This window comes from Oryctolagus cuniculus, chromosome 11 (genome assembly GCF_051225735.1).
Source record: "Oryctolagus cuniculus isolate XC-2025 breed Fujian yellow rabbit chromosome 11, ASM5122573v1, whole genome shotgun sequence".
In the NCBI taxonomy this organism is placed as follows: Eukaryota; Metazoa; Chordata; class Mammalia; order Lagomorpha; family Leporidae; genus Oryctolagus; species Oryctolagus cuniculus.
Window position 1 is genome coordinate 12,274,728 of NC_142877.1, and position 24,383 is coordinate 12,299,110.

At 44.3% G+C, this 24,383-nt stretch overlaps 1 protein-coding gene across 15 annotated transcripts in view; it reads right to left on the minus strand.

The window, feature by feature from the left end:
- The window catches only part of NCOA3 (nuclear receptor coactivator 3), a 145,583-nt gene that overhangs the window by 26,532 nt on the left and 94,668 nt on the right, over positions 1-24,383 (minus strand). For 8 of the 15 annotated variants that reach the window (XM_070051719.2, XM_089307070.1, XM_051844951.3 and 5 more), the window contains 7 exons: positions 10,464-10,568; positions 9,534-9,706; positions 8,696-8,796; positions 7,067-7,241; positions 6,081-6,269; positions 5,786-5,887; positions 90-230 (listed from right to left, as the gene is read on the minus strand). In XM_070051719.2, coding sequence (XP_069907820.2) covers positions 90-230; positions 5,786-5,887; positions 6,081-6,269; positions 7,067-7,241; positions 8,696-8,796; positions 9,534-9,706; positions 10,464-10,558 — 976 coding nt within the window. In that variant the 5' untranslated portion in view covers positions 10,559-10,568. Of the gene's footprint in view, positions 1-89; positions 231-5,785; positions 5,888-6,080; positions 6,270-7,066; positions 7,242-8,695; positions 8,797-9,533; positions 9,707-10,463; positions 10,569-13,076; positions 13,197-13,431; positions 13,549-15,706; positions 15,802-24,383 lie in introns of those variants that run through there. The other 7 variants (XM_070051721.2, XM_051844947.3, XM_089307068.1 and 4 more) reach the window with 4 other exon arrangements.

Below are 24,383 nucleotides of genomic sequence, written 5' to 3' on the forward strand. Positions count from 1 at the left end.
GACACGCATACACACTATGGCAGTCACATGTATAGTTAGTGTTTTATAGCACACCCAAGACAGCGACGAATCAATTCAAATATCTGTACCTTCTTGATAGTGACGCTTCTGGGTCCCTGGCTGCCCATCATTAAGGCTAAAAAACCTCTGGATACACCTTCGGATGGTATCTTCAAAGCCAGGCCTCATGGAGGATCTCAGAGAATTTGTGTCTATGTTGACAACCTTTCCTATTCAACAGAAAACAAAGATTTAAACCCAACCCAGAAGTACTCACTGGCTTAGCAGTGTGGAGTAAAAGACATTACATCTTTGCTCTACCTCCTCTGCTCCAAATTTGTTACATCCAGAGCTTTTCTCATTAGGGACAAAGTCCACAGAATACACATTATTTGGTCTTTGTCCAGGTTCCTGGCACAGAATTTCTAAAGTCTTGGAATTTCCTATGTGACAACAGTGTCCTGTGTCCTTTACCAGCTCAGCCCCTTTGATCCAGCTGGGTTTATTCCAGAGAAGTGACCTGGGGTGGCAGACTCTGGAAGGCCAGGACAGTGGGCGGGGCCAATAATCACTAAAAGAGCAATGATTAGAGGATGAGAACTTGCGGCACCACCCACTGACCTCCAGGAAATGGGGGAGGAGGTTTTGCTGGAGATTAAGCTTTAGAAAAACCTTTGAATAAAAGATCTCATGCGCTTCCAGGCTGATGAACAGACATCAAGGCGCTGGATGGGCTGCACGCCTGGAGGCGGGACTGAAGCTCTTGGCCCCCATCTTCACTCTGCTCATCAATACTTGGTTCTACACATCTCTTCCACCTGGCTGTTCCTGGGTTGTATCTTTTACAATGAATCATTAAACATAAGCACTGTTTGATTTCTTGAGCCATTCCTGCAAATTATCAGACCTGAGAGGGGGTCAAACAGACGTAGGAAAGCTGCCTACAACTGGCATCTGAAATGTGGGCAGCTTTGTAGAACTGAGCTGTTAGCCCTCAGGATCTGACAGGAGCTTAAACTGTAGGACACCCAATGGTCCATGTGGGGAGAGCCCCACTCGGTGTCACAGTGACGCATGAGCACACAGGAACAGGGCTCTCAGATGCTGTGTGAAACATGAGCGACTCACACAGCTCCTCCTCCCTGGATGCTCATAACAAGTCCAGACAATTGAGGTTTGCTGTCACCCAGCAATAAACCTACCCATAAAACTGCTGGTCTGATAAAACTCTGCCTGCAACCAGGAAGGAAGAGAAAACACTGAAAGACAGAAACCATTTTTCCATCCGAAAAGTCCCTCATCTTTGTACACTTAAAATCTAAACTAAGAGAGTTAATCAAATACCCATTTCCACACTTCTTACAAGTTTCTGACAACTTCTGTTTAACATCAAACATACTGGAGAAGCCAAATTTACATACTGAAAAGCGCTATGAAATAGATGAAGGTGGTCCTTAAAGACTGAGTCTTTTTGCTCTTAACAGCACCAGGGAGACTGGCAAGAACAAGCACTTCACAAAACAGAGCAGAAAGGGAGCCCCCTAAAAACCGCGCCATCTGTTTCCCAGGGAAGACTGGTATGCACCAGCTGTATTCAATGTAAGAAATACTGGGGACCAGTGCTTTGCAGCACCAGGGTAAGCTGCTGCTCGAGACACCGACATTCCACACTGGAGCGCCAGTTCAAGTCCAGGCCGCTCTGCTTCCCCACTTCCAACCCAGCTCTCTGCTAATGCACCTGGAAAAGCAGCAGACGACGGCTCAAGTGCTTGGGCCCTGCCACTCCATGTAGAAGACCAGAATAGAGTTCTAGGCTCCTGACTTTGGCCTGACCAAGTTCTGGCTGTTGAGGCCATTTGGGGAGTGAGTCAGTGGACGGAGATCTCTCTCTCTCTCTCTCTCTCTCTGATACTCTTTCAAATAAAGAGCTAAATAAATCTTAAAAAAAAAAAAAAAGTTTATTTGAGAGGCAAAGCTTCAGACAGAGAAGGAGAGATGGCCACAATGGCCAGAGCTAAGCTGATCCAAAGCCAAGAGCCAAGAGTTTCTTCCAGGCCTCCCACGTGGGTATGGCTTTTCCAGGCCATCTGCAGGGAGTTGGATCAGAAGTGGAGCAGCCAGAACTCGAATCAGTGCCAATATGGGATGATGGCAGGGCAAGAAATGGCTTAACTCACTATATCACTGTGGCAGCCCCAATAAATCTTTTTTTAAAAGAGAAATATTAGTAACACTCAAGGAACCAAAATTATATTTCATAGCCTCAAAAGTTTTATGTTTTAAAGTGAGTCTTGCTAATCTGCAGAATGAAAAAAGTTGGATTTAGAAAATTCAAACCAATTACTGAGGATGTCCAGGGCAAAAGCTATATGACCAATGTCCATGGTATGGATTCTGTCCACAGCAAAATGTGCTCCACAGTCAAAATGGCAGACGAGGACTGAACCTCATGTTGTGGTCTTATACCACAAAAGGCTTCACTAAAAATGCGTACTCAGATCCAGGCAATCTCATACCACAGCAAATCCCAAAGATAACGGAAATCATGACCCAAGATGTACAACTACCCTGAAAGAAGTGGTAGACGAACTGACTCAAGAAAATTGGAAAAGACATAAAATAGGTCTGCCAATCCATTTATCCTCTATAATACAAGGGGTCTTTGGAAAGTTCATGGAAAATATATGCTATGAAAAATGTATTCATGGATTCCAAAAATTTTTTTGCTCCAAACCAAATCTATGTTTTAAGTTAATTTTTCCATAAACTTTCTGAAGTACCCTCATATGATCACTACAGCCAAGTTTGGACTGGGAAAATTCACAGAGCTTCCTTAATTTTCTAAAAATAGCTCTAAAAAAGCTACTAAGAATGAGAAAGGAACAGATGTGGAATAAGCCAATTGATAAGCCATCAGTTTAAGAATCTATTTAAAATTCAGACTTTAAAAGATTTATTTATTTGAAAGGCAGAGTTACAGAGAGAAAAGAGAGGCAGAGAGATCTTCCATCTGCTGGTTCACTTCCCAAATGGCCACAACCACCAGGACTGGTCCAAGCCAAAGCCATGAGCCTGGAACTCCATCTGCGTCTCCCGCCAGGGTGGCAGGGACCCGAGTACTTGGACTATCTTCCACTGCTTTCCCAGGCACATCAGCTGGGAGCTAGACAGGAAGTAATCAGGACTCAAACCAGAGATTATATGGGATGCTGGCATTGCAGACAGGGGTTTAATCTGCTGCACCACAACACCAGCCCCTAAAATTCAGATTTTTTTTTTTTTTTTTTTTTGACAGGCAGAGTGGACAGTGAGAGAGACAGAGGGAAAGGTCTTCCTTTACTGTTGGTTCATCCTCCAATGGCTGCCGCAGCCAATGCGCTGCGGCCGGCGCACCATACTGATCCGAAGCCAGGAGCCAGGTGCTTCTCCTGGTCTCCCATGTGGGTGCAGGGCCCAAGGACTTGGGCCATCCTCCACTGCACTCCCAAGCCACGGCAGAGAGCTGGCCTGGAAGAGGGGCAACCGACCGGGACTAGAACCCGGTGTGCCGGCGCCGCAGGCGGAGGATTAGCCTATTGAGCCACGGCGCCGGCCCCTAAAATTCAGATTTTTAATGGTAATAAGTAAAAGATCTTATTAGTGGGGGAAACAATGACAAGGAAGAACAAATGCACTCCAGAAAATACCTGTGCACTGTGAAAGAATAAAGACCTGTCCTAAACCACCTCCTGAGTTTAGCCTTAAGCCGTATGACAAACACAAACAGACGCTCAGAAAATGTGCACTGAATGAAACGCAGAAGGGTAGAGGACACATTCTCTCCAGAGCGTTAAGTACAACAAACTACAATGGAATGGAGCACAATCAGAAGGTGCCACAATTATGGCAAGACAGCTCTCAGTCTTAAACTACGTCAACCAGAAACAGTAAGACTTCTTATTTAGTAATTTCTAACCTGTGTAAATGCTATGGTTTGCATGTTTGAGATCCCCCAAAGGCCCATGTGTCAAAGGCTTGGTCCCCAAGTGGTGCCACTGAGAGGAGACTGTGCTCTTGGAAGGTCCTACTCCTAGAACTCTTGGGTAATCCTCCAGAGAGGATAGGAACACACCTCAGTGGGGCCCGCTCCAGTCTCTGCAGCTGGCTCCCATCGTGATGTGCTGCCACCTGCTGGTTCTGACCAGAAGGCACAGACGCCTCTGATGCCCAGTCTTGAACTCTGGACTCCAGAACTGCGAGCTAGTAAGTAAGCAGCCTGTGTCCAAGCGTGCCTTATCGCGATGAGAAGCTCACTAACACAGTCACGAGGTGGGCATCAGGCCTCGTGGTTAAGATGCCCACATCCCAAGTCAGAATGCCAAGGTTAAATTCCAGGCTCTAGATCCATACTCCAACTTCCTGCCACTACAGATCTTGGGAGGCAACAGGAATGGCTCAAGTAAGATGTTGTCCTTGCCACTGACATAGGAAACCTGGATTAAGTTCCAGGTGTCGACCCTGGGACCCAGGCTACTGGCGGCATGTGGGGAATAAAGTAGTGAATGGGACTGTACGTGTGCTCTGTCTCTCAAATAAAATTTAAAAATAATAAACATACTATTTTTATGATAAGGGAAAATATTTGAGAAAATGTTAAAATGTTCCATTTCATCTACTTGAAAGGCAGAACGTGAGAGAGGTGGATCTTCCACCCAGAAGTGGAGCCACCAAGACTCAATCTGGCACTGATGGGAAAGCAGACATCTTGGGGCAGCTTGACCCACTGCACCACAACACCCACCCCATGAATTGACTTTTTTTTTTTTTTTTAAAGATTCATTTTATTTATTGGGGCCGGTGTCATGGCATAGCAGGTAAAGCCACCATCTGTAACACTGGCATCCCATATAGGTGCCAGTTCATGTGCCAGCTGCTTCACTTCCAATCCAGCACTCTGCTAATGTGTCTCGGGAAAGAAGCAGAGGATGGCCCCAGTGCTTGGGCCCCTGTACCCACGTGGGAGACCCCGGATGAAACTCCTGGCTTCGGACTTGCCCAGCTCCTGCCAGTGAGGCCACTTGGGGAGTAAACCAGCAGATGGAAAATCTGTGTCTCTCCTCCCTCTCTATAACTCTACCTTGCAAACAAATATCTATAACCTAATAATAAATCACACCAACTAATAAATTATATTTAATGTAATCATACATATATAGTTTTAAAAAGATTTACTTATTTATTTGAAAGGCAGAGTTACAAAGAGGCAGAGGCAGAGGTGGGGAGAGAGGTATCTTCCATCCGCTGGTTCACTCCCCAAAGCCAGGAGCCAGGAGCTTCTTCCGGTCTCCTACATGGGTGCAGGGGCCCAAGGACTTGGGCCATCTTCTACTGCTTTCCCAGGCCGGAGCAAAGAGCTGGACTGGAAGAGGAGCAACTGGGATAAGAACCCGGAGTGCCGGCGCCACAGGCGGAGGATTAGCCAAGTGAGTCGCGGCACCGGCCAAAAGTATATATCTTTATAATAAACAGGTTTAAATAAAAAATACTAAATTCTGATGCAAAATACTATTCAGAGAGAAAGTCAAGTATCTTTAAATTTGTGGACAAATTTAAGCGTCAAATACAACCACTTAAATACTAACAGCTTTAGTAAAATTCTTGGAGGGTTATGTAAGAAACAGAGGAAATACACAGAAGGCGTTCATGAGGTGGGTGCAGGCACTTACATGATAGTGCAGTACACATGGTAGCATAGTTAAGTTTGATGAGCGTTTCCAAAATGAGAACGCACACACACAGCTTTTACCTGAAAGATCGTGCCTAGTAATAAAGCTCTCGGGGTTAGACGGAAACGCTCTCTCTCCCGTGGTAATGCGGCGTGCCACACAGATCATACAGGACTGCAAATCTACGATAAAAAATGCAACCAGATAAGGACTTCGGGACATCTCTGTTCAAGAAGCAAGCAAGGACACGGAACCCAACGAGAAGAGTCACAGCAGTGGAAGTCACACAACTCCAAGTTCGGCTGATGTTTATTCCACGAGCAATGTATGAACATTCCACGAACATGAATATTCCAAACACGGGACCGCTCTTACCTTCTCCCTCCTCCATCATAGCCCGGGGCTGAGACAGGGCAAAACACTGCATTGTTTCATATCTCTGGCGCATCTCAGGACTGGTGTTTATATCCTCCAGAAGACCATGCGCTGCTTTCATCAACATACGGCAATTGAATGTGTGGCTCTTTTGTCTCTGGGTCTCATTTGACCAGGAAACTCCATTAACTTTGGAAGACAGATTGAAATTACTTTTTAGAAAGCTGGTAGCTGAGTCAATGCTCATCAAGAATCAAGATGCATTTTCTCATTACCCGTGCCTTCCATAATAACGACACTAATGTTTCACAGAGAAAATACAGAAAACATTTGGATAATTCCAATTTGAACAGAAATCTCACTGTATACTTTCTCACTCACTCCATATTTTGATCCCATGAAAAAACAAATTTTCAATTGCCCAAAGCCATGTTAGAAGAGTTTGCTATTGCAGCTGGTATTGCGGCACAGCAGGCTAAGCCATGGCTGTGATGCCAGCTTCCAATATGAATGCCAGTTCTAGTCCCGGCTGCTCCACTTCCTATCCAGTTCCCTGCTAAGGTGCTTGGAAAGGCAGCATGTGGGAGACCCAGATGGAGTTCCAGCCTCCTGGCTCTGGCCTGGACAAGCCTCAGCTGTTGCAGCCATCTGGGGAGTGAACCAACAGATGGAAGATATTTCTCTCTCTCTCTCTCTCTCTCTCATATATAGATATATATATATGAGATATATATGTATATATATCTCTCATAGATATCTCATAGATATATATATGTATGTATCAGGAGAGAGAGATAGAGAGAGACAGAGACAGAGATAGAGATGGCTCTGCCTTTCAAATAAATTTACAAAGCAGGTAGCTATTAAATACTTGCTTTCTATACAAGTTTGATCTGTGATTTCCTAACAGGTACATTCTATTTTTAAAGAAATGATCGAGGAAAAAAATTTTAAAAATATTTAGAAAATACACATTAAGAGCCTACCTGTAGATTTTGGTAAGTTCTTAAGAAAATCCTTTCTATCTTCTTCATGTAAGATGTTGTAGACACTTGTGTTAACCAGGTCCTCCTGCTTATACTGCAGATATTGTGTAACATTTTCTGACACAAACACAATGTTTCCATCTCGATTCACCACAAACAGGAAACCATCCAATGCCTACCAAGGGATCCGTGAATACAGGCTGTTAGTGACAGCTGTAGTCCCCGCCTTCCTATGCTGAAACCCTGGCCCTCAGTATGGCTGTGCCCAAGGTGGGACCTCTCAAAGTAACTAAGGATAAAAGAGGCTGTAAGGGTGGGATTCTGGTCCAGTATGATTGGCATCCTAGTAAGTAGAGAGAGATGCCATGCCAGGGACACACACGCAGAGAAAGGGCCGTAGCACCGAGCGACAAACCAGTGAGAGAGCTCAGTGAGAGACCATTCTGCCGACACCTTGATCTTGCACTTCCAGCCTCCCGAATGGCAAGAAACAAATTCCTCTGCTGTTAAAGCCACCCCGTCTGCAGCACTCTGTCATGGCAACCTTAGACTAAGACAGCAGCCTTAACCATAAACAGAATTTGGAAAAAAATTAGCTGGCAAGAATTATCGCAGGCTGATGGAGTGGTTTAAACCGCCGCCTGCAGTGCTGCCATTCCACATGGGTGGCAGCGCAATTTCCAGCTGCTCCACTCCCCACCAGTTCCCTGCTACTGGGTCTGGGAAAGCTGCAGAGGATGGCCCAAGTGCTTGGCAGACCAGATGAAGCTCCTGGCTTCAGCATGGCCCAGGTCCGGCACATGTGGCCATATGGGGAGTGAGCCACTGGATGGAAGATTCATCCTCCCTCCCTCCCTCCCTCCCTCCCAATTCTACCTTTCAAATAAAACAAATACAACTCTAAAAAATTATGCCATATAATCAGCATACTACTATCACATGAATTTCAAGCAATGTGGTCTTTACATAACACCACTGTGTACAGCTCAATTTTTACAAAAATAAAAACTATGACAAATAACGGTGAGCTGCCATTTAATAACATCATTGCTAACACCACCAGGACCATAAAAAAGAAAAATAAATTGAAGGGGAAAAAAGGCATCTAAGGACAGCATAAAGGGCTGGCGCTGTGGTGCAGCAGGTAAAGTCGCCGCCCACAGTGCCAGCATCCCATGTAGGTGCCAGTTCTAGTCCCGGCTGCTCCACTTCCTATCCAGCTCTCTGCTATGGCCTGGGAAAGCAGTGGAAGATGGCCCAAGTCCTTGGGCTCCTGCACCTGCATGGGAAACCTGGAAGAAGCTCCCGCCATTTAGGAAGTGAACCAGTGGAATGGAACCTCTCTCTCTGCCTTTGCCTCTCTGAAACTCTGCCTTTCAAACACATAAATAAAAAGTGGATGGGCCCCTGCTACCCATGTGGGAGACCCAGATGGAGATTCAGTCACCTGGCATCAGCCTGGCCCAGCCCTAGTTTTTATGGCCGTTTGGGGAGACTGAACCAGCAGATGAAAGACCTTTCTCTCTGTATCTCCCTCTCTATTGCTCTGCCTTTCAAAGTAAATATTTAAAAAATAAAGTATCAACAAGGCACAACACAATACTGGATGGCCAAAATCTCTACACTTGCCTGAAGTAACAGGGGTCCTAAGGCGTCTTTGTCAATCACTCCCTGACCCGTGGAAGACACGTCAGCTTTCTGAACGTCATCATCATTGCAGATAGTTTTTCCTGAAAAGACAGAGACAACAGTATGAATATAGCAGGTTTTTCGTTATAGATTAAATCTACCTTCGATAGTCCATCAGACACAAAGACACAGATACATGCATACAGAACATTTCCTGGTAAGAGATAATGCTACAGTTTTAAGTTAAAATTAAACTTTGTAGTGACCCGGGAAAGCTAAATGCACTATTCCATGGCTTCCCGAAAGGTAACTACCATGTGACAGGGTAGCAACAATGACCTTCTTCCAACTCTGATCTGTTTCCTAAAGGGCAAAGATGGTCAATCCATCACCTTTTCCCAGGCACTAACCCAATCACTTGTGCTCTATCTAACCAAGGTAGCAAAAGGGCCGAACGCAGGGGCTGGCATTGCAGCCCAGCTTGCTGAGCCTGCAACTCCAGCAACCCATAGGAGCTCTGGTTTAAGCCTTGGCTGCTCCACTTCAGATCAAGCTCCCTACCAATGACCGGGGAAAAGCAGTGGAAGACGGCCCAAGTGTTTGGGCCTCCGCCACCCATGTATGAGACGTGGATAAAGCTCCTGGCTTCTGGCTTTGGTCTGGCCAAGCCCTGGCTATTGTGGCTATCTGGGTTCTGAAGCAGTGAATGGAAAATCTCTCTCTCTCTTCCTCTCTGTAACTCTTTCAAATAAATAAATTTTTAAAAAGGGGGGGAAGGGTAAAATATAAACAAATAAGTTTCTCCCAAAAGACTTGAGTATTTCTTACTTTGTATTACCTTGCTCTTTTATCTGACGAATCTGTCTTACTGTTTCCTTTAAAATCGCACATTTATCTGGTTTGACATTGAAAGTGTCAATATCACTAAGATTTGCAGATATCAGTTCCGCCAATTCTTCGATGTATTTACTCTCCTGCTCCCGTCTCCACTTTTCACCCGTGCAGGCAAGACTAAGAAGAAAGGAAGAAAGCCATGATGTTCCCATCAGAAAACAGCAATGAGAGGAGTCAGCTCTCTGAGCAGCAGCACTTTCATGTGGAAACAAACTCATCTCAGCCAACCGAAACCATCAAAATACTGCATGGGAGAATCGGTGTGACAGGAGAAATTCACGCAAACCTAATTCAATTCCACCTTTTTGGTAGGTGTCCTTGGGCAGAACTAGTCTCAGTTCCTTTATTTGGAAAATAGGAATAAATAATCTTTACCTAGCAGAGAGAATGGAACAAAGTATAACCAAAACAGGAATGGTACGTATTACTCATGGTGAGTTCTGTTAACTGTGGAATGTTTATTTTTCAATTATCACATTAAAACTCAAAAGACACTGACCTTTGCAAATACTTAAATCTACAGAGTGGCACCGCACAGATAACAGTACTTTGTTTCTTTCTGGTTTTTAAACTTTGATTTTATTCAGGAAAAGAAAATGTCACAAAGTCAAAATAAGAACTTATAATCTCTAAGGACACTGAAGATTCTTATAATAACCTGGATCATCCACCCCAACTCCTCCACCCTGGGAGTGGATTCTTAGAGTACCAGGCTGTTGCCATAAGTTTCGACCTTCTATCTGAATCAGCAATTTTGAAAGCCTCTAAAAAGAGTCTAGGCCGAGACCGTAAATCACTGGAAGCTGCAATGCAGTCCTCTCACGGAAGGAGTGGGCAGGGGAGCCCATGAGGCTCCTGCGCAGCAGTCACGTACCCTGGTCCCGGGGTGTCACACGGCAGCTTGCGCTTTCGCGATTCACTGGCCAGAGGATCCAAGGAGCTTTCTCCTAGTCCACTCATCTTGAACATACATCAGCAACTAAGAAAGAGCAAGAAATGAGATAGAAGCATTATAAAATACTCGTGACTCAATGAAGATGTTCCATGACTGACCGTATCTGGTAATTCAGTACTACTTTGATTTCTAAATTGTTAGGTAATTCCCAACACTTCATCATAAATTGCTATACTGAAACTACCCAAGTATATTCCACTGTAATTACTCAGAATGTTTAGCTCTGAAGCCACACCCCAAATCTGAGCGTGAGTTCCAGTCCCTGCTGCTCTGCTTCCCATCTAGCATTCCTGCTAACAACACCTGGAAAAGCAGCAGAAGATGGCCAAGTCTTTGGGCGCTGCCACCCAGGTGGGAGACCCGGATACAGTTCCAGGCTCCTGGTTTCAGCCTGGCCCAGCCCTGGCTGTTGTGGCCATTTGGAGAGAGAACCAGTGGACAGAAGATCTTTTCTCTCTCAGTCTCTCCCTCTCTCTCTCTACAACTCTTTCAAATAAATAAATAAATGTCAAAAAAACGAAAAGAATAATACACCATCCTCATATTCAGTAACAAGAAGAGACAGTCAAGTCTTCAGAGTTGACAAAATCCTAAACTTTATTTACACTCAAGTAAAGCACAAATAAATCTTCTCTTGTAATCTGGTAAGTGATAAAGTCTAGATTACTTAAGGTCTTTTCTGGTAGCACTCTTTCCCTTTGTATCATTCCATTCATATTAATCACTCAGTGAGCTTTTTCTTCTATTACATCAAAAGAAACCTAGACTGTGTAAATGACGTTGTAAAACTCTTCTTAGAAAGTAGACATAAAACAATGAAACTCCTGAGGTTGGGGGAACATTTTGACAGTGATCCACAGCAACAATTATTTTGATATTGACAGATGGAAAAATAGTATATTTTGGTTAAAGTTTTATTGAAGAAAAAGATAAATGAGATTAGTTTTTCTTACTGAGAACCAACTTTATTTTTTGTCACTATTTACTTACATTTTTGTTATCACACAAAAAAAGTTGATTCAGTCAAAGCCACTATTCTCAATAAATTCCAGTTAAAGTTTTTAACAAAAAAGCCAATTCATAGAATTGATAAGAGGACTGAGCAGTTTATTATAAATATGAGGTCCCAGCTTGATTCCATTTAATTTTTTTAAGGTTTTTTTTTTTTTTTTTTTTTTTTTTTTTAATTTTGACAGGTAGAGTCATAGACAGTGAGAGACAGAGAGAAAGGTCTCCCTTCAGTTGGTTCACTCCCCAAATGGCCGCCATGGCTGGCGCTGCGCCGATCCAAAGCCAGGAGCCAGGTGATTCCTCCTGGTCTCCCATGCGGGTGCAGGGCCCAAGCACTTGGGCCATCCTCCACTGCCCTCCTGGGCCACAGCAGAGAGCTGGACTGGAAGAGGAGCAACCAGGACTAGAACCCGGCCCCCATATGGGATGTCGGCGCCGCAAGTGGAGGATTAACCAAGAGAGCCACGGTGCCGGCCCCTCCATTTAATTTCCTTAAATATTCCTAAATGCCCACACGGACGTGATCCCCCAGGACAAAGGGACCACAGAAGGTGCTGGAGAACCAACTTTAACACACAGTAGCTTGTAATTCCAGACACCTACAAAGCCTTTACTTACTAAGACGTTTTTCTGTACTAAACTCTTGTTTAGGACAAGACAATGAGAACCACTGAATTTTACATCAATAATCAAAGTCCAAACATTGTAAACCAGTTTTAGTGACTGAGACAGTGTCCAAATAACATAAATGTCCACTAGGTGGCAGAATACTACCAGAAAGGAAGACGGCAGTGGAGGATGCCCCAAACACTTGGGTCCCTGCACCCGCATGGGAGACCAGGAAGAAGCACCTGGCTCCTGGCTTCGGAATGGTGCGGCACCAGAAGTTGTGGCCATTTGGGGAGTGAACCAACGGAAGGAAGACCTTTCTCTCTGTCTCTAACTCTACCTGTCAAATAAATTTAAAAAATTTTTTAAAAATAAAAAAATTTTAAAAAGATTAAAACATAAAAATTAAAAAAAGATGCTGATCACACTTAAAATATGGACTTCTAAAAATTAAAAATCACATGAAAATAATCAGGAGTTCTAGACAATATAACTGTCTTTGTAGATGTTCTAGGTATACACTAAATACCAATGAAATTCATTTTATATTTTGAAAGTAAAGCATAAAGGATGAAAGGCTGAAATGTCTCAAGAATGTGTATTTTCCCCTTGACATGATTTTAAATGAAAAAGAGAAAGTAACTTAAATTTGACTGAAAAGGACTCAATATTATGATTTTAAAGCATAACAGAATTACACAATCTCAGGAAATCTATATTTTCAAAATTTTCAATGTCGAAAAAAGTCATCATCGGGTCAGCATTGTGGCATAGTGGGTAACCCCACCACCTGCAACATGGGCATCCCACACGAGCACTGGCTCAAGTCCTGACTGCTCCACTTCCGATCCAGCTCCCTGCTGAAGGCCTGGGAAAAGCAGCAGAGGATGGTTCAAGTGTTTGGGTACCTACCATCCAGTGGGAGACCCAGAAGAAGCACCTGGCTCCTGGCTTCAGATCGGCTCAGCTCCAGCCATTGTGGCCATTTGAGGAGTGAACCAGCAGATGAAAGACCTCTTTCTCTCTCTCTACCTTTGTAAAATAATTTAAAAAAAAAAAAAAAAAAAAAAAAAAGAACATTATTGGGTCCGGCACTGTGGCTCACTTGGTTAATCCTCCACCTGCAGCACCAGCATCTCATATGGGCGCTGGTTCTGTCCCAGTTGCCCCTCTTCCAGTCCAGCTCTCTGCTGTGGCCCAGAAGGGCAGTGGGGGATGGCCCAAGTGCTTGGGTCCCTGCACCCGCATGGGAGACCAGGAGAAGCACCTGGCTCCTGGCTTCAGATCGGCGCAGCTCCGGCCGTTGCAGCCATTTGGGGAGTGAACCAACAGAGGGAAGACCTTTCTCTCTGTCTCTCTCTCTCTCTCAGTCTATAACTCTACCTGTCAAAAAAAAAAAAAAAAAGAGTGTGCTTATCGTTTGTACCAACTGACCTTTCCTAAAATCATGCAATGTTGAGTTGGGTCGTAAATCTATTCCCATGCCAGAATCTTATCAATACATAAGAAATGTAGAAAGATTAGGTGCCAAAATATCCACAACACTTGGGTATTTTTAGTATCCTGCAGAATTAGAATCCCACGAACTATGAACACTGTAGCCCTTACGTGGTTTGTTCCTTCAGTCATTGCAAACACTGAAAGTAGGGACTCAATGGTTATTTGCCTGCTCACTTCATGTTTATATCTCCCACAACCACTGGTTATTTTTAAACCAAGTCTGATTATTTAATGTTTCTATAAATCTCATTCTTTGCTATTAATAAAGCCTCCATTTTTAAAATCTAACTGTACCCGAAGCACATCTTCAACATCTTCAGACCAAAAAAAAAAAAGCCTTACAGTTAAGTTAACGTTTGCACACTGAGGTGCAACTTCACAGGGAGGACCTGAAAAAACAACAGAGGGGGTTACTAAATATTTTTAGTTAAACGTTGCCTTTGTCTTGCACAGAACATGTAGATGAACCTCTTTAATTTAGTAAAATTTTTTTTTTTTTTTGACAGGCAGAGTGGATAGTGAGAGAGAGAGACAGAGAGAAAGGTCTTCCTTTGCTGTTGGTTCACCCTCCAATGGCCGCTGCAGCCGGCACACCGCGCTGATCCGATGGCAGGAGCCAGGTGCTTCTCCTGGTCTCCCATGGGGTGCAGGGCCCAAGCACTTGGGCCATCCTCCACTGCACTCCCGGGCCACAGCAGAGAGCTGGCCTGGAAGAGGGCAACCGGGACAGAATCCGGCACCCTGACCGGGACTAGAATCCGGTGTGCCGGCGCCGCAAGGGGGAGGATTAGCCTAGTGAGCTGCGGCGCCGGCCTTAATTTAGTAAATATTTTTAAGAGGGACCAGTGCTGTGGCATAGTGGGTAAAGCCGCCATCTGCAGTGCCAGCATCCCATATGGGTGCTGGTTCAAGTCCTGGCTGCTCCACTTCCTATCCAGCTCTCTGCTATGGCCTGGGAAAGCAGTGGAAGATGGCCCAAAGGGGCCCCTGCAGCCACGTGGGAGACCCAGAGGAAGCTCCTGGCTCCTGTCTGAGGATCAGTTCAGCTCCAGCTGTTGTGGTCATCTGAGGAGTGAACCAGCAGATGGAAGACTTTTCTGTCTCTGCCTCTCTGTAATTCTCCAGTCAAATAAATAAATAAATCTTTAAAAAATATTTAAGAGGGGCCGGCGCCGCGGCTCACTAGGCTAATCCTCCGCCTAGCGGCACCGGCACACCGGGTTCTAGTCCCGGTCGGGGCGCCGGATTCTGTCCCGGTTGCCCCTCTTCCAGGCCAGCCCTCTGCTGTGGCCGGGGAGTGCAGTGGAGGATGGCCCAGGTGCTTGGGCCCTGCACCCCAGGGGAGACCAGGAAAAGCACCTAGCTCCTGGCTCCTGCCATCGATCAGCGCGGTGCGCCGGCCGCAGCGCGCCGGCCGCGGCGGCCATTGGAGGGTGAACCAACGGCAAAGGAAGACCTTTCTCTCTGTCTCTCTCTCTCTCACTGTCCACTCTGCCTGTCAAAAAAAAAAAAAAAAATATTTAAGAGGTAGAGATGCTTTGTTATTGTAGCTTAAAAAAAAGACCATAAAATTTCTGAAATTCTTTTAATTTTTTTCCATACTTATTAAAAGTTGTTTACCAACTTATTTCTGTTTGAAGCACGTCATTCTTCCCAATCTCTTGCCAAAAAGTGGGTTTCTGCTAATGAACCGAGCAGACATCTAATATTTCACATGCCTTTTGAGCTGTGTAAGTTGATATTTGAATATCTGATAATATGTTTTATTATGTAATTGATAAAATGGCGATGTGCATTAATATTAGTTCAACCGTGTACTTATACTGTGTAGGAATGCGTGGTTACAGTTCTATGGGAGAAATAATTTGTCAAGTGTTCACCAGCTTGTGCACGAGCTTAAATACATAATGAAACACATTTATCATTAAAAAATCTAAATAATCAATTAATATCAAGCTTCTTCTAAATTCTGCTTTCCTATAGCTGAAGATTATCACCTACACAGATGAATAGAATCAGGACGTAACTGTACACACACATACCCCAATTCACTGTTTAACTGGAAATGATACTTGAACGACCTTCCAGGTTAAACATAATCCAATCAGAGATGATTTTTGCAAGTCTCTTGTGCACACTATAAAAAAGGACCAGAGTGGAGAACTTTTACTGAATCAGAATCAAAAGCAAACATAAATGCAATAGTTCAACAGGACCTCCATCACACAGATTCTTGTGCCACTTTCGCAATTATTTCCCTTATCTGAAATGTTTCTACTGAAGAGGTTTTATGTTATATGACTTAGATGTATTAATGTGACGATGCACACACTTAAGGAGAGTCTGTGCAATTATTCAAATACAGAAGAGTAGCAACCTTCAATGCCACTTTTCTGTTACTCCAAAAAGTCAGCAGCACACGCATGATATGATGTAAACTGAGCAAGAAGCATCAAGATACTGGATAGAATGTTTTGAATAAATACCATAGGCCTTTCTATACGTAACAATCAAGCTATGGAATATATTAAAACTTAGGCAGCCACAGAATGTAATTGTTAGAAATAAACATTCATGAAATAATTGAGGCTCAAAAGCAGCAAAGGCTCATACTTGTAGCTCAAAAATGACAAACTTTGGTGGATGACTTGGAAGCATTAGCAGTTTTCTTTTTGGTTGTTTGGGGTTTAGACAGGAGAAAAGCTTGATTATATACAAATGGACAAGGATACAGGAAGTACTCTCTGTCCAAAAGGAAAAGATATCAATCAACAATACCAGTGTGTTCACTCTGAGCAAGAAGTTATCTTGGAGACCTTAGAATTGTCATGCTAGGCCAAAACCTCAATTGGTATAGATACCCACTAAAATATTTCATTTTTCCTGAACTGATTAGGGAGAGAGAAGGTAACTTTTGTGGCAATATAACACTGGGCATATCACATACATTGGTAATTACACACAAGTAATTTATAAAAGTACATATTATTCCTCTGGAACTACAGTATATTTTAATACTTCATAACCAACAAAATATTTGTATATCAAATATCTCTTGCAGGGCTGGTGTTGTCGCTCAGCAGGTTAGGCCACCACCTGCGACACCAGCACCCCATATGAGTGCCAGTTCAAGTCCTTGTTGTTCTACTTCTGATCCAGCTCCCTGCCAACATGCCTGGGAAAGCAACCAAGGACGGCCCAACCCCTTCGGCCCCTGTACCAACACAGACTCAGATGCAGCTCCTGGCTTCAGCCTGGACCAGCTCTGGCACTGCAGCCATTTGGGGAGTGAATCAGCAGATGGAAGATAGCTCTGTCTCTGTCTATCCTTCTGTCTTTCAAATAAATAAATCTTTAAAAGAAATATATTTCTTGGGCATTTTATTCACCACCAGCACCATCACCACCACAAAAACAAACCAATGAATCACATTTCCAACCAGTTAGCCAGAATCAGTAAGAGCACTGATGGGCTGTGCCATCCATGGTTTAGGGGCATGTCATATAAGGCTCAAAGACAAGAAGCTGCTTGACTTTGGCTGGTGCTAATCCTGCTTTTCCCCTCATGCTCCCAAACCTAACTATTACTCTCCAAGTCACTGGATAAATTGATTCCTCTGATGGCCTAACATGATTGACCATGACCCTTATCTCCACTTCAACCAGACAGTGGCTCACACAGCAAAAAGAAACTGAGGGTCCAGCGTTGCGGCCATTTAGGGAGTGAACCAGCAGATGGAAGATAGCTCTCTCCCTCTCTCTCTCTCCCCCCCTCCCTCACTCTTTCCCCTCTCTCCCTTTTCCCTCTCTCCCTTTCCCCTCTGCCTTTCAAGTAAATAAATCCTAAAAAAAAATAGAAAAGCAGAAAACATACCCCTAAAGGAGAGCCTGTCAAGTATTTTTATTCCTGGGTTTGTTAAGATTAAACGTGGAGGCCAATGACTTCTGGATGCCCCAGCAGGTAGTCAGCTGGTCCTCTGAAGTCTGCCTCCCTTGCACAACATCTGGTTAAACACAGTAATTAGGGAGACTTTCTGAGCATCTCTTGAGAATCACAGTAACTTAAAGTTTTCAATCAACAGCTGTGGATTTGAATTGATTTATTGAAAACTGCTTGAAAGACCACGAAGAACCAAGACTGCTCAAGTCAAAAACAAGACTGGATGAGGGGCGGGGTCGGCCAGGAATCAAAGCTTCTGGGAGGAACTTGAGGCATTCACACACAAAGGCTCCACTAGAAACTCAAGTTATAAATTAGCATCCCTACTCAGACAACTCAGCTGCAGTTACCATTAGTTAATCTAAAGGCTTAATTCTAAGAGATCATTTTTTCTAAAACCCCAAAATAAAAGGCTTTTTTGAATGTATTACCCATATGCTGAACAGTAAGTACAGCTCCAGAAAACTGGCACTATGGAGGGAAAAACTGAAGAAAAACATAACCAGTTGTACACTGGGGTCGGGGGAAGAGACAGGTGCATAAGCCTTCATGAAAGCTCCCTCACCAGCTGGAGATTCTTCCAGCAGGGTCTCCTGCCTTTACGCGTCCTGTTAACCAGGAAAGGAGGACAAGAGCCACAGAGTGACAAGGAGAAAAGGTTTAAATAAAAACAACATGGCAAAACCCTTCTGTCAAGCTGCTAATAATTGAATATGTTTAGTAGGATACAGCAAAAACCACATAATGCAATCAATTTTCAGCTTGATTCAATTACAGCTCAAAACACTAGGCACTTTAGGTTCAAGAAACAGAGATGAATGACACCACAAACTAACTCTCCAACTAGCAGAAAACATATAAAGAATTCCAATTTGCTAAGTGTTTCAATGTTGCAGTACCACAGCAACCCAACCAACAGGAAACTAAACAAAAAGTATGCACCTGTCATCTATAACAAACTACCCTAGAGGAGACAACTCACACAAGCAAACAGTATGACCTTAAGTCCTGCTAGTTTCTCCACTTCTATTTTTATAATTCCAACACATTGGGAAAGAGGCTAGCAAGGAACAACAAAGTAAAAAATGCTACAGATATAAACTGAACTGAATGTAATTTAACTATTTTAGGCAAAAAGTTTCATTCCCTCTTCACCATCTGTATGCCCTGCCTTCTCACTCTTAACAGGCTCCTTCAAATTTATGCTCAGTTTAAACCTGATGAAGTTGAAGTCAAACACCACTCCTCGGGGGTTCTGGTCCCATAACTGGAAAAACCAATTAACAAACGCAGGTGTTAGTTTCAACTGGAAGCTTGTTGCCAAGAGGCTTCTCAACCTCTACATGGACAACAAAGTGGAAGTTCACAAATATACACTGTGCAGAGGGAGTTAATTCCACCTAAACTGAATTACCCTCTCCTGACGGCATCCTAACTAGCTGTTTAACTCTTGTTCTAGGGTTACACTGACTCCTACAGTTTAATGCACTGAATCTCTCTGCTATCTAAGATCTAAATTTAAATTTATAAACTTCAACTCAGCTTCATTTTAAATATCAGTGATCCTTTTTTTTGTTACCACCACCACCACCACCAGCAGTCACCAAAATGATCTACATTCAAAGTTTTCACAAAGGACAATCTCTGCCAACACTTCCTATTTTGTTTTTAACCTTAAGTCACTCACTAGTTTTTTTTGTTAGTTTGTTTTTGTTTTTGACAGGCAGAGTTAGACAGTGAGAGAGACAGAGAGAAAGGTCTTCCTTTTCCGTTGGTTCACCCCCAAATGGCTGCTACGGCCGGTACCAGTTTGAGTGCTGGTTGCTCCACTTCTGATCATGTTCCCCACTAATGCTCCTGAGAAAGAAGTGGAGAATGGCTCAAGTGCTTGGGCCCCTGTACACACCTGGGAGACCCGGATGAGGCTCTTGGCTTTGGCCTGGCCCAGCCCTACTTTTTGTGGCTGCGCCAATCTGAAGCCAGGAGCCAGGTGCTTCTTCCTGGTCTCCCATGCAGGTGCAGGGCCCAAGCACTTGGGCCATCCTCCACTGCCTTCCTGGGCCACAGCAGAGAGCTGGACTGGAAGAGGAGCAACCGGGACAGAATCCAGCGCCCCAACTGGAACTAGAACCAGGGGTGCTAGCACTGCAGGCGGAGGATTAACTAAGTGAGCCGCGGCACCGGCTCACTTGTTTTTAAATCTCTCATATCTATCTAGAATATTCCTATTCTTAAAGATCTTGTTGCACTGTCAACTCTATTGAAAATATCCCGGCTGGCACTGTGGCAAGGTAGGTAAAGCCTCTGCCTGCAGTGCCAGCACCCCATATGGGTGTTCAAGTCCCAGCTGCTCCACTTCCAATCCAGCTCTCTGCTATGGCCTGGGAAAGCAGTAGAAGACGGCCCAACTCCTTGGGTCCCTGTACCCATGTGGGAGACCTGGAAGAAGCTCCTGGCTCCTGGCTTCAGATTGGTCCAGCTCCGGCCATTGCAGCCATTTGGGAGTTGAACCAGCGGATAGAAGGCTTTCTCTCTGCCTCTGCCTCTCTAAGTCAGCCTTTGAAATAAATAAATCTTAAAAAAGGAGAGGCGAGGCGAGGCGAGGCGAGGCGAGGCGAGGGGAGGGGAGGGGAGGGGAGGGGAGAGGAGAGGAGAGGAGAGGAGAGGAGAGGAGAGGAGAGGAGAGAAAGAGAGAGAGAAAGAGAGAGAGAGAGAGAGAAATAAAGAAAGAAAGACCTCGAACCTCTCATAGAAAGTCCCTCCACCCCCCTTTAAAAAAAAAAAAAGGATTTATTTATTTGAAAGTCAGAGTTGGGGGGGGGGGGTTCATCCATCTGCTTATTCACTCCCCAAATATCCACAAGGAGTAGGGCTGGGCCAGGCCAAAGCCAAGAGCCTCATCCAGGTCTCCCAGGTGTGTACAGGGGCCCAAGCACTTGAGCCATTCTCCACTTCTTTCTCAGGAGCATTAGCGGGGAACATGATCAGAAGTGGAGCAGCCAGGACTCAAGCTGGTACCCAAATGGGATGCCAGCACTACAGACGGCAGCTTAACCTGCTGTGTGCCACAGCACCAACCCCAAGTTCTCCCTTCTTTATCCTAACGTTCTTTTCATATTTTCATTGTAACATTTTATACACTACATTCTGTTTCTATTGACTTTTCATCTGTCTATATTTTTTCTAATTTCTTCTAATTTTTATTTATTTAGTTTATCTGAGAAGCAGAGAGAGAGAAAATCTCCCAACTGCTTATTCATTCCCAAATGCTCCCAATACCTGGCACTGTGCCAGGTCAAAGCCAGGAACCCAGAACTCAATCCATGTCTCCCATGTATGCAGCAGAAACCCAACTGCTTGAGCTGTCCACCACCTGCTGCCTTCCGGGGTTCAGCGTAGCAGGAAGCTAGATCAGGAACCAGGAAATGAAACCCAGCACTCCAGTGTGGGATGCAATCACCCTAACTGATATCTTAAGCACTAGGTCAAGTATCTGCCCTATCCACTCTTAGTATTGTAAGCTTTAAATAAATACAAAAACTTGTATAAGACTCTTACTACAAACTCCTCTTTTTTATTACTTGATACCACCATTCCTCTGGTTCCTTTTACCAACTCTTATTCTTCTTTGCATTCTTTTTTATCTATTGTACTTGTGATCAAGCCCATGCCTTCCCAAATTCAGAAGTACATTGTGGAAGGAAAGGGGAGGAAAAGAAGTCACAAACTTTATAGAACACTTTCACTACTTTGACTTGTCATTTTCCATTTAGGTATTCCCCACCAAAAATAGTGCCTTCTGGCTGCCTATCCAATAAAACTCAAAGGCTTGAATCCTTCCCCAGCTTGACTATGATATAACAAGAAGACAATACAGCTTCATTGGAATCAAACTTAAGAGTTCATCCCAGTATCACTTCAGGTAAATACCCTTCACCTGTGAAACCCTGTAACCTGTACAACTGAGGATAATCATACCTTACATTTCATGTCTATTTAAGGATAGAAATCTATACACAGCAAGCAACTGACAGTGGGAATAGTGGTGATCCCTCCAAGGTACACAACACCAAGAACAAAGATGTATGTTCAGCAACACTAATTTTGTTCTCATTTGAAATACAAATAACTACAAATACCCCATAGTGCAACCAATTAAAAAGATTCATACACAATAAATTAAGCAGAACTATTCAGGCTATTTGAAACTTACAGACAGCTGACTGGAATTCAAAACATTTTCCCACTGAAATATAGTGGTGAGAGGCAGCTAGTAGTTAACACACAGTTATGAAAACAGAATAAACCGGCCGGCACCGCGGCTCACTAGGCTAATCCTCCGCCTTGCGGCGCCGGCACACCGGGTTCTAGTCCGGGTTGGGGTGCCGGATTCTGTCCCGGTTGCCCCTCTTCCAGGCCAGCTCTCTGCTGTGGCCCGGGAGTGCAGTGGAGGATGGCCCAAGTGTTTGGGCCCTGCACCCCATGGGAGACCAGAATAAGTACCTGGCTCCTGCCTTCGGATCAGCCCGGTCATTGGAGGGTGAACCAATGGCAAAGGAAGACCTTTCTCTCTGTCTCTCTCTCACTGTCCACTCTGCCTCTCAAAAAAAAAAAAAAAAAAAAAAAAAATATTGTCTTAAGAACCCATGATGAGATAAGTAAGTGCACACCTTTCAGAAGATTCTAAGTCAGGGCTGGTGGAAGCATAAGGGTCAAGTCGCTGCCTGCAACCCTGAAATCCCACACGGGCACCAGCTGGAGTCCTGGCTGCTCCAGTTCCAATCCCGCCCCCTGCTAATGCATCTGAGAAAGCATCAAAAGATGGCCCCAAGTCCTTGGGCCCCTGAACCCATATGGGAGACACAGATGAAGCTCTTGGCTCTAGCCTGGCCCAGCCTCAGCCATTACAGCCATCTGGGAAGTGAACCAGTGGATGGAAGATCTCTGTCTCTGTATAAGTCTGCCTTTCAAATAAAATAAATCTTTAAAAAAAAAAAAAAAGACTCTAAAGAGGACATTCAGGTATCTTCAAAGGTACTAGGTACATACAATGCATAACATCCCTGGATTTGTGCTTTAATATTTCTTTGACAGACATTAATATATCTATATCAAAAGTATTATTTATACGTAAGGTTGTCCCTTTGGCACATGATAAAAATATGCATAGCAATGAAAACAAGAGAGAACAGGGAAACAAAAGATTTTAGCCCCTACTCATCCCCAAGAAGAAAGAGCTGGGAGCCAGCACTGTGTACTGTGGCACAGCAGGTTAATGCCCTGGCCTGAAAAACTGGCATCCCATATTGGCGCCGGTTCAAGACCCAGCTGCTCCACTTCCAATCCAGCTCTCTGCTATGGTCTGGGAAATCAGTAGAAGATGGCCCAAGTCTTTGGGCCCCTGCACCCACGTGGGAGACCTTGAAGAAGCTCCTGGCTTCAGATTGGCGTAGCTCCGGCTGTTGTGGTCAATTGGGGAGTGAACCATTGGATAGGAGACCTCTCTCTCTCTCTCTCTCTCTCTTCCTCTCCTCCTCTCTCTGTAACTCTTTCAAATAAATAAATATTTTTTTAAAAAAGGGCTGAAAGAAGAGAAGCAGTATGGAGGTAGGAGGCAGATGAGCACAGAGTAGAATAAAATCTGATATAAATTCAATTTTTAAAAAAATAATGTGGAGCCAGTCCTGTGGCATAGTGGATAAAAAAGCTGCCAGCTGCAATGCTGGCACCACATATGGGCACTGGTTCAAGTCCTGTCCACTCCACTTCCGATCCAACTCTCTGCTTTGGCCTGGGAAAGCAGAGGGAGGTGGCCCAAGTCCTTGGGCTCCTGCACCTGCGTGGGAGACCTGGAAGAAGTTCCTGGCTCCTGGCTTCGCTTGGCCCAGCTTCTGCTGTTGCAGCCATTTGGGGAGTGAATCAGTGGATACTGCACAAATAATAAATAGAAGCATACATCTCAAAAGGTCCAGGGGCAAGTGCTGAGGTGCAACAGGTTAAACCACCACCTGCAATGCAGGAACTCCACATGGGTGCTGATGCCGGTTCCAAACCAGTTCTCTGCTGATGTGGCTGGGAAAGCAGCAGAGGATGACCCGGAGAGAGTTCCAGACTCCTGGCTTTGGCCTGGCCTGATCTCGATCACGGTGGCCATTTGGGGAGTGAACAAGCAGATGGAAAATCAATCAATCGATCGATCAATCAATCTCCTTTCCCCACCCCTACCCACAACTGTGCCTTTCAAATAAAATCTTTTTAAAAAATATCCAAAGAGAAAGTAAGGAAGCACTTTCACATCATTAACCTTTGGGAGAGACGGGGTGCACTGACCAGAAGGTTAAAAAGTATCAGAACTTAAACTCTAAGCAACAGTTACCACATTATGTGGAGCTAAAAGTCTGCACCACTAGGTCCCAATTACCCCAGGGAAATTTACAGCGACCACATCACTCAAATGACTTCAAACATGATGCAGGCTGGGTTTTTCCTTGTTGGTGTTCAAAGGTCAGTTTTGGGATTCCTGGCTTTATAAAGCTTCTTTTGTTCTTCACAAAACCTATTTATGCATGTCTAGTAAGTAAAGCAAGGGCTACCTCAGGCTTTTATTATTTTTGTTTGTTTGTTTGTTTTTTGGTTAGAGCATACCTGAGGCATCAAAACTTAATTACAAACTTCTATAAAATCAGTCATGCAACAAAACTGGTTAAAACCAAAACCTAGGGACCAGTGTTTTTGTGCTGCCACCGCTCACAATGGCAGCATTCCATATGAGTGCTGGT